The 13,839-nt window shown below is 42.8% G+C and overlaps 1 protein-coding gene across 1 annotated transcript in view; it reads right to left on the bottom strand.

The window, feature by feature from the left end:
* Positions 1 to 13,839, bottom strand: part of rimbp2b (RIMS binding protein 2b) — a 108,147-nt gene that overhangs the window by 47,610 nt on the left and 46,698 nt on the right. Inside the window, exon 6 of the mRNA XM_049579071.1 lies at positions 5,134 to 5,217. Within this exon, the coding sequence (XP_049435028.1) occupies positions 5,134 to 5,217 (84 nt within the window). The remainder of the gene's footprint in view (positions 1 to 5,133; positions 5,218 to 13,839) is intronic.

The following is a 13,839-nucleotide window of genomic DNA, read 5'->3' as shown; positions in this document are numbered from 1 at the left end:
GAAGTGCTGCTGTGGGCAGGGAACGTGAGAGGAGGGCAGCAAAGAAAACAGTCCTAATGGAGTGTTTATTTGGGGTAGAGAGCCACACACAAAGACAGCTCATCTAAAGAAGAGGGCTTGGGGACATAAGGGAATGAATTCAAATAGTCTAGGACCAAACAGTGCCATTTAAATTACTGCTGAATCTCTCCAGCTCCTGCCTTTCATAGGAAAAATCTTACTGCAGGCCATCTGCACCATTCTGTGTCTACTTCTGCTTCTACAGGTTAGAAACATGTATCATTTTTATGTTATGCTAAAACTCAATACTCCTTAAGCCACTTTTATGTCAGTCATACAACTCCCTGATTGTTTTTTCTAGCTCCCAAATCGTAGAGCAAGCAATGTCTACACTTACCCATACTTTAAAATTCTAGTGAATTCAACTGAAATTAAACTCAACATTTTGCTGCAGAGCCCGTGGGGACCCCACTTTGAGAATGACAACATCATAGCAGTAAGATGTCTTTCTCTCCCAGTATAAACTTTAACAGAAGCTGAGCAGAGCTCTCCATCCCGGCATAACATTAAAAAAAGTGATTAGTTATTCTGCTTAGTGGGGCTCCCGTAACTGTGATGGTAAAGCCATCCACTTAAGCTTTATTTGCGCTGTGATTTACAACTCTGATGTGCTCCTGCTGTGAGAGACTGATAAAGCCTGATGACTCCTCTTATTCAATTGACAGTATGTTTCCCTGCTAAAATAAATACAATATAATGGCAAAGAGCAGTGCTGGTCGATGGTTTCTTCAGCATATGTGACATTTAGCCTAGCTCCAACTGCAAATCCTCCACTCCCCAGCTCCACCTAACAATAAAAGTTGAATACACACAGGTGTATGTGACCTGCCTGTCATATGTGCTACCTGCTTTTCAGAAAAAACACATTCTTCGTAACACAAACACCAACACAGCCACAGTGGCACACAGGGGTAGAGTTGTTCAGCCGCAGAAACCGACAGAAAACCTGTCACTGTCATGGGACACTAGTAGACATGTGGTCCTCAGCACCTCACTTCAGTCTGTCATGAACTCTGTAAATTCTGAAATAGGTGCATTTCAACTTCTGCAGCTATTTATACATCAGCCATGCATCATTTACATCATAATCTCTTACTGTAAATCAATAAAAACAGCATAAACAATGAATTACCCCCACCCAACCCTAAATGTCCACAGTGACAATAATAATGAAGGCAGCATATTTTTCTATCACATAGCAGTGCACTCAGCCTCTTGTGGTTCACCCAGACTTAGAGTGATTTATAGAATAATACAGAAGCCCTAGGCACCTACCCTAGGCTAGCAACTGCCCAAGACCACCCAAACCAAAAGAGGCAGAGAGCAAAACCAACCCCTAAAAGGCCCACACCAGAGATACCCACACAGACCAATCTGCATGGATGGGACTTAGACGGCCCAAGAGGACAGCCATGTACCCTGCCACGACCAACCTGAGCCATCCCAGGCAAAGCCAACCGCCCCAGGGAGCACCTAAGACCCTCACAGAGCACTGCAGTGCAGCCTCAAGCCTAACCATGGACACCACAATAAGGAAAGGTCCTGTTTTGTAAAAAGGTTATAAAGCTATTTTAGCATTTATCAAAAAGTTGTGTTTTTCTTCCTGATATTTAACCTAATCTTTCCTGAAGGTATGATGAAAGCTCCTTTAGCCAAAAAGATTCCCCACGTGGCACCTTGATTCTCCAGCGCATGACTGTGCACTTATTGGCTGCAATTACTGCTAGTCTTATAAAGCAAATATTGCCCCTGATATTGGTAACAAGTCCTCCAGTAGCATCAGTCTTGTTGTTGTTTGGGATGTTCACCCCCACAATTCTTTTAATGATATCCATGATAAATCTCTGGTATTACTCCAGACATCTACCTATCCGGAACATATGTAACAGTCCATTTCAGTCTTACATTTAGAGTGAAATTCTGAGCAGCTACTACTTATCCTATGGAGACATTGATGAGTCTGATAAACCCAGTCAGCAGTTCTGAAAACATCACATTGGCATATGACTGATGTGATTGTGGAAAAATCTTTTTTGTGTTTCAAAAGGTGTGGCTTCATTAGACAGATACAAACAAATACAAATTATATTTTTTTGTTTATTGTTTACAAGAAAAACTAACAAAACTAAATTCTTGACAGTTTCAATATGTCAGTTCTCAACATTGTCGGTATCAAAGTCAAAAAATAACAGAGAATGTGTTCAAAACTGAACAAAAAATAAACAAACCATCACATCATCAAATTAATATTTAGTAGTCCTGCCACTGGCACGTAGTAGAGCTTTAATCCTGGCTGGCATGTTCCCCACGAGCCTTTCACACTGTTGAGGGGTAATCTTGTCCCATTCTTCTTGAATTACTGCTTTTAATTCTTCTAAATTCTTTGGTTTATGCTTTGAAACAGACCTTTTGATAATCCACCACAGATTTTCAATGGGGCTCACGTCCGGGGATTGAGCTGGCCACTCTAAGACCTGGATACTGTGCTTCTGCAGCCAAGTTCTACTGGCCTTGGATGTGTGGCAAGGGGCATTATCTTGTTCAAACATCCAGTTTTTACCTCAACGGAACAGTGCACGCGCAGAAGGGAGCATGTGGGTTTTGAGAATGGTACAATACTTGGTAGAGTTCAATGTGCCATCACAGACAGTGAGATGACCAACACCAGCAGCACTCATGCATCCCCAAACCATGATACTGCCTCCACCATGCTTGACAGTAGGTACTGTACATGCTGGAGATAATGCTTCGCCTGGCCTTCTGCGTACCCTCACATTAGTAGGAGGAAGATAAAGCTGGAAACTGGACTCATCTGACCACAAAATCTTCTTCCAAGTCCTGGCTGTCCAGTTCTTGTGTGCCTGGGCCCAGCGACGCCGGGCTAACCTCTGTCTCTCATTGATCAGGGGCTTCTTGATAGCCTTGTAGGACCTTAAGCCATGATCTAAAAGTCGGCCACGTACAGTGTGGGTGGAACACTGGACACCAGTTTGGCTTGACCACTGCTGCTGAAGCTCCTGTGATGTCATTCGGCGGTTTTGCCTGCACATGCGGATCAGGATGCGGTCATTTCTTGCTGAAGAAACCCTTGGACGCCCAGATCTTGGTTTGTCTTCCAAGCTGTTGGTTCATCTGTATTTCTGCAGAGTGTATCCAACTGCTGAAGGACTGCATCTGCACTTCCTGGCTATCTGGCGGCAGCTGTACCCTTCCTGGCTGAGAATCTTTATCTTCAGGCGTGTTTCCTGCGTTAGGTTCCTTGTTTTAGCCATTTTTGTGTCTGAAGAACTTTCAAATGTGCTGGCTTTATGTAGACACGAAGCTTGGCAACAAAAATTGTGTCTTTTAATAAAAAGAACGACCTTCATCACTGGTACCAAAATGACCCAATACTCAAAATTTCTTATGTATTTTTATGGAACCAATCAATTTTAAGTTTTTAATGGCTTTTTTAGGATTTATTTAGTATTTTGGCTGTGACTGTACTAAAAGAAATTGCACTTGAAGACCTAAGAGTGATTCTTAATGCAATATTTCACAAATGCATGGGGTGTCCGAAAACTTTTTTCCACCACTGTAGCTTTGCAGATATTACTGAACTTGTTGAACATCACAATCTAATACAAAGAAGTTGCAAAAACACTTGCGTGTTCCTGTTGTTAACGTTCTGCCATCATTGTAAAAGTAGACACTCAATGAGACTTCATTTGTTTAAGTAAACTGGCAGGACAGTAAGAGGGAGTGAGATAGCACCTGGAAGCGGGTGATAGATGTGATGAGTTTATCATAGATTATAATAAACTATTAACACAATATAGACATTTTACCAGACATATGTAACGTGGACTTGCCGATGTACATTCAGTTCATTATGTACTGTAACGTAAGCATGTTGTATCTGTGGGAAAAATGTGTCTACCGCCTTAGGATTTTGCACCTCTATTTAGTGTTGTCTTCACTGAGCCATGTTTTATGTGTTTAGGTGTGTCAGCTGATTCAATCAAACTTTACTGCACTTCACAGAAACTCAACACAGCATAGCATAGTAACCCCACTGCCAGCAGGAGGTGTAACTGCAGAGTATAAGACATACTAACATCAGGGAGACAGGCTGTAATATATGCAAAGTACATGGAGGAGCAGTGGCTCCTTTTCTTTAAGATAATGCATGATTTAATTAAACATAGGCTGCTAAAGGCATTAAACAAAGTTCTGTCCTGGAGTTGTGGAGTTTGTGTTATTCTAAATTTTGACAGTAAGGTTTTCATTTTTACTGCAAATGTATATCGGTTACAAATATCAGATATCAGTACTAATAATTGGTATCAAAATTGGCCCTGAAAAAAAAAAGACATTGGTCAATCCCCAAAAGAAGCCTGTTTTCTTTTCCACCCAGCAGGTTCTCTCCACCTCATCTTTTTGTTCCCTCTCTTTGCTTTTTGTCCTGAGTGAAGGCCACTCCAGTCGACAGGACAGAATGACATTTCTGGGGCACTGTGAGAAACTGTCTGTCTAAAGGCACCAAATATCATATGAAAATACAAGACTTGTGTAACATATCTGTGACCTTTTATGACCATTACTTGTAAAACCAACATGGTGCTCTACACTGCAGCTGTACACCTAAATAACAGCAGGGTTGTAGAGATGAACTAATGTGTATACAAAAGAAAGAAACCAATAAAGCCACAGCCTGAGGATACACTGGTGTACACAACAGTATCTTTATATACATCACAGTACGATACACTGTACTTCCTCTGTGTTTGTGCATGACCACACACTGCAAACACTTACTGCTGCAAAGTGCCTCTCTGTCTCTCTCATTATCAAATGTATTCCCCATGCTAACAGAACCCAACCCACAGATACTGCAGCTTGAAGTTAACTGCTCCCATTTTTCAATTTCAGTCATCACTGCCTGAGAACCATGCTATCATTACAGTAGACCCGCCACTCATTTTCTCAGGGGACATTTGTGTGTGATGATAGCAGGCAAGGCTCTTAGGTACAAATCAATTTTAGCCTCGGTCCTATCGCTCAGAGGCCAGGGTATATTTTTGGAGCACTTACCAAAGTCTGACATGTTTGATTCTTTTTCTTCACCTCCGCCTCAAGTGCTTCACACTCCTTCCTTCTGGTGCTGATCTCAGTCTCCTGGGGAGGGAAAAAAGCAGAGGACAGCTGCTATGGTTTGTCAGGAACAGAAGCTTCCTGAGAGAACTCAGTAAGACTAGGCGGGGAAAGAGGGAGCAGGAGCATTTCATTATTCAGCAGTATTTTGTTGTGTGAGTGTATGTGTGTATGCAACAGAGAGGTTTCCAGAGACTTTCTAATAGAGATCACAAAATGTTTTTGTTGTCAAAAAACAGACAGTAGGTTGGGATGATTCAACAGTTCAACTGTTGGAGGATGTTGGGTGTGGTTCTCTCAGACTTACACTATGAAAAGGACTTGCAAAAGGAATCTGTCAGAAAGCCTTCACTCATTTTGGCCAGTCATACAGTGGTGTCAAGACACCACTGACCTATCTGCATGAGTTGCTGTGGTAACAACGTAGGTGTCAATAACTATGTAGCTACGCTGGTGATGCAGCTTTCCAACATGGAGGCATGGGAAATGGAGTTGCACCATTTTACCCTCCAAACAATTTATTTTGATGTCTATCCACAGATTGTTTTTCTCCATAGCGCTTTGCTAGTAGCAGCATGGATTATTTAAATAACTTCCATCACTCTGGATTTGATGAAGTTGTTGGATGTCGCATTGCAAGTGACCCGAAGACACTCTGTAATCCAATTTGAGCAGCTAGAGCGTTCGGACTGAGACACATCTGTAGGAATCCGATTGGAAACACATTCAAAACCACCTCCAAATGTGGTTTGGATCCGATTAGTAAAAATTGCATTTCATTTGGTTTTGCTGTCCAGACTTTCTAAAATGATTCTGACTATGCCAAAAAAACAGATTTGGGCTGGCAGTCTGAACAAGGCCTACGAGTCTACAGTAATGCTAGCAGCTCCATGAGGTTGTACTCAGGCGCAGAGGTGCTTTAAACTAAACATTAATATCAGCATGCTAACACGCTCACAACGACAATGCTAACAGGCTTATGATTATCAAGTATAATGTTTAACAACAACAACTTATCAGAGCTGAGGAGTCTCTAAAGCAACTGTCATTTATGTTAATCACAGCTCATGAACTGAGGTCAAACTGTCAAACTAGGCAGTGCTGATCAAATATGAATCAAGATTGTGTAACTGCAGGGGCAACCTCTAGCTCTCCTTGTAGAGTGTGCACCCTATAGGTTGAGTCCTCTGCAGCAGCCCGGGTTTGATTGCGACCCGTGGCCCTTTGCTGCATGTCACCCCCCACAGCCCAGTTATGAACAAAAGTATCAGGCAAATCAAATGTTGATTGTTTACCTGACAGAGCAGCAAGCACAGGTGTTACTGACGACATTAACAACGGCTCTGTTCCATGTTACAAGAAAACTGCACAGAGCACCTCTGACTACTCCTGTGCTGTTTCTGCAGGAGCCTGCTCTTGAAAAGTCTACTCTGTCTCCCATGTTAATTAGATATAAACTCAGTATGTTTCCATAAAATATGTCTAGACATACACTACATACTGTTGCCTGTTTCCAGTGTCTATTATGTTTCCATCAAGCAGCCATTCAACTTAACTACAGCTGTTGAGTCTTTTGAGGTCACTTACTTGTCATAGCAGGAAAAGCACAGGTGTAACTAATAACCTTAACAATGGCTCTGTTCCATTTAAAGGTCCCAGTATGCCTGTATGCACACTAACAGTGCTCTGGCACTGATGCTTGTAAACGAAATTCAGCCTCAGTTATGGTTATTAATTACACCTGTGCTTTTTCTGCACATATGCTAGGTATATTTTGTCCCCAATTTATATGAATATGGATACATAAACTGAAAATAGATTGCATTCTCTTGGTTTGTAATAATATAATGTTCAACCGGTGCCTAACTGACACCTAATTTTCACTCCCGAGGTTTTTGAATGCCTGTTATTTTTCCATCAAGCAGCCGTTAAGCGAGCTGACAGCTGAATGCTGTGTTAGCTAGAATTACAATGAAAAGAAGTTGAGCTTTCCTCACAATGCGCGATTAGAGCCAAAACATGACTAAAGTCTGCCACAATTTCCACAGAGGATGACTTGTTTAGTCTATCAGCGCTCTTCAGTGAATTCATCACCACTGGCTTCTCAGTAGGAGCACGAGGGAGACAGCTAGAAATGGGATATCCTCATCAAAGCTGCCTGTGTGTGCTGCCCTGCTTGGGAGATGCCACATCTCTTTGTCACTCCACTCTAATCAGGAGGTTAACGCTCTCTGGCAAGCTGGGATGCATTCAGTAATGAAGGGTATACCTACACACCTTCTTTTGGGCAATCATTTAATGTACAGCAAAGTATTGCTCTGCTCTTAAAGCACAGAATACATGATGTTACATCATCAACCAGATCCTGTGTTTATCAGCAGCCTGAGCTCTCCATCAGTGTATGAGAAACAGCCTTGCTATGCATGGGAGTGAGAGTGCAGCTGGATGTTCCAAGATTAGCGTATAGAATTAAACAGGATTTTATCTGTGTCAGTGTGTGTGTTACCCATGCACACACACACACACACACACACACACACACACACACACACACACTCTGGTACCATGGCACCACGTGTCCCTGACTAAAAAAAGCACCAGTGGAGCCACCAGAAGCCCACAGCACACAATGCATGCCGCATGTGAGAATGCATGAACGTGCACTTCATCACATAAACGCTCACAGCTCGGTTTGACTTTGAGTATAGTATACTGCAATACATTCAAATGGAAGGCAGCAGCTGGTTCCCCTATTGACCCATGAGTGCCAACGATATTCAGTAAGACAGTGAGCAATAGGTTTAGAGAGCTGGACCAACGGAAGCAATAGGAATAAGCTTTGACCCTTCTGGGATCAGTGAGATCGTGGTGTTTCACCCCAGACAAATGACAGTTGGTATGATTAAATCTTTGACCCCTTATCTGCTGTTGCTGGTCCACCAGTGATTCTGCTCTGGTGCTATGTGTTAGCATGTTCCCTAGTATATCTGTCCTTTCAAGGCCTAAAACCTTCACACGGACAGAAAGATGAGGAAAATAAATGTCCTCTAAAGTTTGGATTTCATCCTAAAGTACCCAGTTTGGATGATTTTTTCATATGTTTGGAATTTGTTTCAAGTTAGGTAAGACTTAGGGTTAAGCCTGAAATAATCTTGCAAGAATGTGTTTGAGTCAACTTCTTACAAAACTGTTCAACAAGGCAAAACTCCCTTAAGACAAAGTTACAGCTTCCAGTGTGTGGTCAGTGGTTTAACAGTGGGAAATCTGAAATAATTATTTATGCTTGAGAGATTATTCATTTACTTATTCCGCTGGGAGTGATATTAGCCACTGCAGGTGTTTGTAACTGTAGTTTCAATGGGATTCTTAAGACCTAAACCCCCACTGTTCTTGTTCACTATACAGTCAACAAAAGCACGAGAGAAGATGAATGAAATGTTCGAAACTATGAAAAGATTAAAAAATCTTGGACGTGTTCAAAAGAGTCTACATATACACAGTATACACGACCACGCTGACTCTAAATGATTTCCTTTGAGTGAATCACACAGAGCCTCCGCAGACAGCTTGCCACCTCCCATGTGGGCTGGTATCTAACGTGTACGGTTTTCAGAACCAGACGCTACAACACACACGATGAATATTTCACTCACACACTTATAGACACACACACACACACACGCAGCTCTCAGGCTTGCTGAGGCCCATTTGTTTGGAGCACATTTGCCAATGTTCAATTAAAAATCCCTCTGATAAAAGATTCAAATGGCTGCCATTGTGAGTAATGAGCTCCTGTATAAGTGAAGAGGCGTTTACTGCACAGCAGATGAAGACAGATGAGAAAGACCATCCCCTTAGGCTGGATCTAGCATTCGTGCCTTGGTGGCACTAATGCAAATACATGCACAAGAGAGGTGCTTCCATAGCGATCTATACTACCACCATGTCTCTTATGTACCACAGCATAAGCAGCAGGAATTTCACTTTCTGTTATACTGCAGAACATCTTTGAAAGTCAGTAACTTGACAACTTTGTTTCAGGTTAGTGTGTGTGTAGAGTACTGCTATCTATCTATCTATCTATCTATCTATCTATCTATCTATCTATCCATCCATCCATCCATCCATCCATCCATCCAAGACATTAAAATCACTGACAAGTGAGGTGAACACCATTGATCATCCTGTTACAATGCAATATTGTGTTGGGAAACCTTGGGCTCTGACATTTTTGTGGATGCCACCTGACACGCTCCACCCACCTAAATACCAGCACAGACCAGGTACCCCCAACATGGGAACGACACTCCTCAGTAGCAGTGCACCCCCCCCCCCCAGCAGGACAATGTGCCATGCCACACCACAACAACTGCTCAGGAGTGGCCCGAGGAACATGACAGAGACCTGAAGGCATCGACCTGGCCTCCACATTCCCCAAATCCCAGACTGATCAAACATCTGTGGGACGTACTAGTACCCCCCCTCCCAATCCATGGGACTCAAAAGATCTGAAGCCCAACGTCCCTGGTGCCAGACACTACAGGACATTCTCCAGAGGTCCTGTGTCCATGCCTTGACAGGTCAGAGCCAATTAGGGTCCAAGAAGGACCCACCATGGATTGGGGTACTTCTGGGGTAACAGCACGTCCCACAACTGTTGGGTTAGATTGGGACTGAGGTATTTGGAGGCAAAGTCGACACCTTGATCTTTTTGTCCCATTCCTAGGGTGGTTCCTGAGCAGTTTTTTGTGGTGTGGCGTGGTGCATTGTCCTACTGGGGGGCCACTGCCATCGACAAGTGCTGTTGCCATAAGGGGGTTTACTTGGTCTGCAACTGCTAGCTGTACTGCTCTAGGGATTGCAGTTTCAACCTGTTGGTTATCAGTCGTTCATGGTTCCCAAAGAATGTATCTTAATTTCAATTTGTCCAATATGTTGATTTATGACCAAATACCTGCAAAATAAATGACATAACATCAACCTATACTTTGTGTTTTTTGCTAATCCGTGAATGTTATGCTAACACGCTCAACTTAGATGGTGAACATCATCACGTTACTGTTGTCATCGTGGGCATGTTTTCAACCCTTTTGAAAATGAACTCACAAACACAACTAAAAATCTGGCTTGCCTACTATTTATCACTTACTATACTTGCTCTAAATCAGGCTATAGAGGTTAGTTAATGTTTTTACAAAAGAAAGAACTAAAAACAGCCGAGCCTCAGGTGTGAGCCCTGAACACAGCCGTCTTGGTGTTCAGCACCATGGAGAGCTCTCCTGGGATGACAACAGTATCATGTGGTGAATACGGTTTACTCCAACTATTTTTGTTGCTGCTGCTTTCCACTGTGAGCTCAACGCTCAGCAACATCTTGATGAAATGAGGTGCACATTCTACTGTAACATTTCTGCAATGACTAATTAACACGAAAGGCTTTCCCCATCCTATTCTCAGTGTTCGGTCTTCTGATCTTTTGTAGTTGGGAAAGCTCTGTGTATAATCTCTGGCGAGCAGGGGTAACCTCATTACTCTCTCCCTCTCCTTCTCCCTCTCTCTCTTTCTGTCTTTCATCCCTTGTTGTGTTGAATATGCATGATGCGTAATGATGGATAATAATCCTGCCTATGGCTGGGCAAAAAAACTGCTAACGTTTTCTACCAGGGGTCGATTCTATCCAAACAGCAGATATCTGATGGAGATATCAAATATAGACAGACATGCACAGGAGTGAGACTTCCTCCAGGATCGGTTTTAAAGCTGCCTCTGTTCTTCTTGCAAAATCTTGTAGGTTAACTTCACATCTAATTATGACACTGAATGCTAATCCTTTAGGAAATATGCAGGCACACAGTGTGCTACAACTCAGCTGGGCTGCATTATAATAAAACTGATGGCCACCCTAAAGAAAAAGCTCTTGACTTTTTACTGGGAGTAGTTACGCTCAGAAACAAACAGTGCATCACCTCTAACTGTGGCACATACTGTAGCTTTACAGCTAATTTGTTGCCTCTCAAAATGTCAGCACTGCTCCCCGATATATATATATATATATATATATATATATATATATATATGTTGTCCTGGGACACTTTTTTCTTGTTATTATGTGTTAGTTTCTTTTCTCCCGCCGAGCTGGAGCCAGAGGAAAAGCCATTAAGAAGGCTGGAGGAAAGACTACCTATGGCTCAGGCTCTTTAAGAGAGGATTCCCCTCTATTACTTAACACCCAAGCACCAGTCCCACTTAGCATCATGTAGTATGACTATATTGCGCATGCTGCTGGCCCAGACACACAGGAATCGAACGCAGCACAGCAAGCACTTGTGATTTCAAATCATTTGAAATGGCAGAGTAAGTTGCATAACCTCTACAGCTTAAGTCTGTGTGCGCAGGCACAGATGCTTGCTCTCCACTAATACTGTACTCGCCTGCCGCCTGCAAGTGTGTATCTGTGTGTATGTTTGCGTGTGTGCGTGTGTATGCACGGCAACATGCAGACTGACTGCTGAATCACAAATTTACAGGAAAAACAAGTGTGACTCCCAGAGGTCAACAAGTACATTCCTCCACACACACACACACACACACACACACACACACACACACATAGACCAAAAGAGCAGAGAGGAAAGGGTAAAGAGTGAGGTGAGAGGAAAAAGAGCGATAGTGAATCAAAGAATGATCATGGGAGAGATACGTAAAAGCAGTGAGGCCTAGATATGAATGCAAATGAAAAAGAAGGGAGAATGGGCAAAATGAAAAATGGGATGGAGGCAGGATTTACCGTCTAAGCTCCTCAGCTCTGCAGCATTTTGTCCCGGGTATAAGACCTCAGCGAGGCGTCCTCTATCAGGCATATTAAACATCATGCAGCAGTGGCAAAAAGGAGTAGCCTAGTCTGGATTCCACTTCCCCTCCATCTCTTTTTTTTCTTTCACACTCTATCTCCCCACCACAAGCATTGGCGTGCTGCAGAATCAGAAATGAAGCTGCCACTATCACCGGGGTCTGACCTCTCCGAGCCACCGAACACTACGCTACCTGCCTGCTGATGTCTTATGAGTTTGACGTGCTACTACTGAAGAGCACAAAGGGCGGATGAGGAGAGAAGGGAAATACTGTTGGCACAGCAGGGAAGAAGAGAATGAATCAAAGAAAAGGAAAAACAACAGAAAGAGGAACTATTCTGCTACTATCACAGGCCTCTCTAATAAAAGGAGTGATGAAAGGAGAGTGACAGGAGCAGAACAAAAAGGATAAACTTGGATCTATAAGAAATCTAAGGTTGTTGGAGTACGAGGCTAATTTGAAAGAGCAGGCTTAGTGTGTGTGAGAGGCTCCAGAGGCAGGACTGTAAATCTGATAATCCCACTGCATGAATACAAAAGATGTCAGATGAGACTTTTACCTTAATGGAAACTAAACAATGACTCATGCAGCCACAACAGACTCCTACAGAGATAAAGGAGGGTGCTGTGCAGTGCTGTGATATCGACTCATTTCCTTATGACAATGCCAGATTAAATAATGCACTGTTATATAGAGAATCTACCATATGATCGGAGAATAAACAGGTTTTATTTCCGTGTATTTTGGCAGCTGAAAACATTTCGCTGACTAAAGGTCCACAGAGAACATCTGATGATTACTGCTGCAACCGAGCAAATGCTGGAAGCCCACTGCTGTTGCCCACTCAGACACGGAGGCTTACTCATCCCCAGCTGGATTGGCTGGCCGAGCTTCTGCAGACTGTCATTCGGTTCACATGGTAACCTTCGTCTCTCATGGCAGCACAGTAAACGCCTTGTAACAAAAGACACTTCTCGTAAACACGGATCACCTCTGCAAGCTTTTATTGTGACTGTTGTCTAGAGAAAACTCATCTCTCCAAAACATCAACCACACAGTACACAGTGCTAGGTGGAGTGTGTCAGATGTTTGTGTAGGCAGGAGGTTACTCTATCTACGTGGAGTGTAAACTTTGGGGATTGACTGTCCAAACACAAAGATGAGGTGGTTAGTTGTTAATCATGTGTTTGTCATTTTCATTAGCGATTGCGGCACACAGGGCTTGATAACAGTGCAATATAGTTTTAGAGGTTCACACCTTAATTACATGGATACACACACAAGCTGAATACTCTAAAACCAGGAACAAAAAATGCCAGGAGGGCATCCAAGCATCTATATTTGTCTCTCCAAGAATGTTTGATCAAGGGAGGAATTTGTGCTAATTCAACCAGTCACCTAAATATTTGCAAGAGCGTGCAGGTTTTTCAATCCCCTAAACATTCCTGCAAAAACTGGTTAATACAGAAGAATAACTGCATTAGTACTGATTTTATAAGTGCACAGGAGTAAGGTGAAGGCACTTGAATCACAAGAACTGTAAGGTAGATTGTATGTTTTTATGTTCTCAAAAGTCCTCATCTGTACTGTGGATTTTGCTGGGTATTGCTACTCAATATCTTTAAGGTATCAACTGAAATAACCCAGCACCGAGTAGAATGGAAACATCTCTGGTCAAATGTTACCGGAATTTGATTCCCTTTGAGCCGGGGTTGGGATCTCAGGCCATCCTGACTCCTCACCAGATCAACAAACTTTCTGTTGCTGCCGTCACTTCAACGTCTGCCAGGTTAG

Source organism: Epinephelus fuscoguttatus, linkage group LG6 (genome assembly GCF_011397635.1).
Source record: "Epinephelus fuscoguttatus linkage group LG6, E.fuscoguttatus.final_Chr_v1".
In the NCBI taxonomy this organism is placed as follows: domain Eukaryota; kingdom Metazoa; phylum Chordata; class Actinopteri; order Perciformes; family Serranidae; genus Epinephelus; species Epinephelus fuscoguttatus.
Note: the sequence above shows the minus strand (reverse complement) of the source record. Positions and strands in the feature narration are given on the sequence as shown.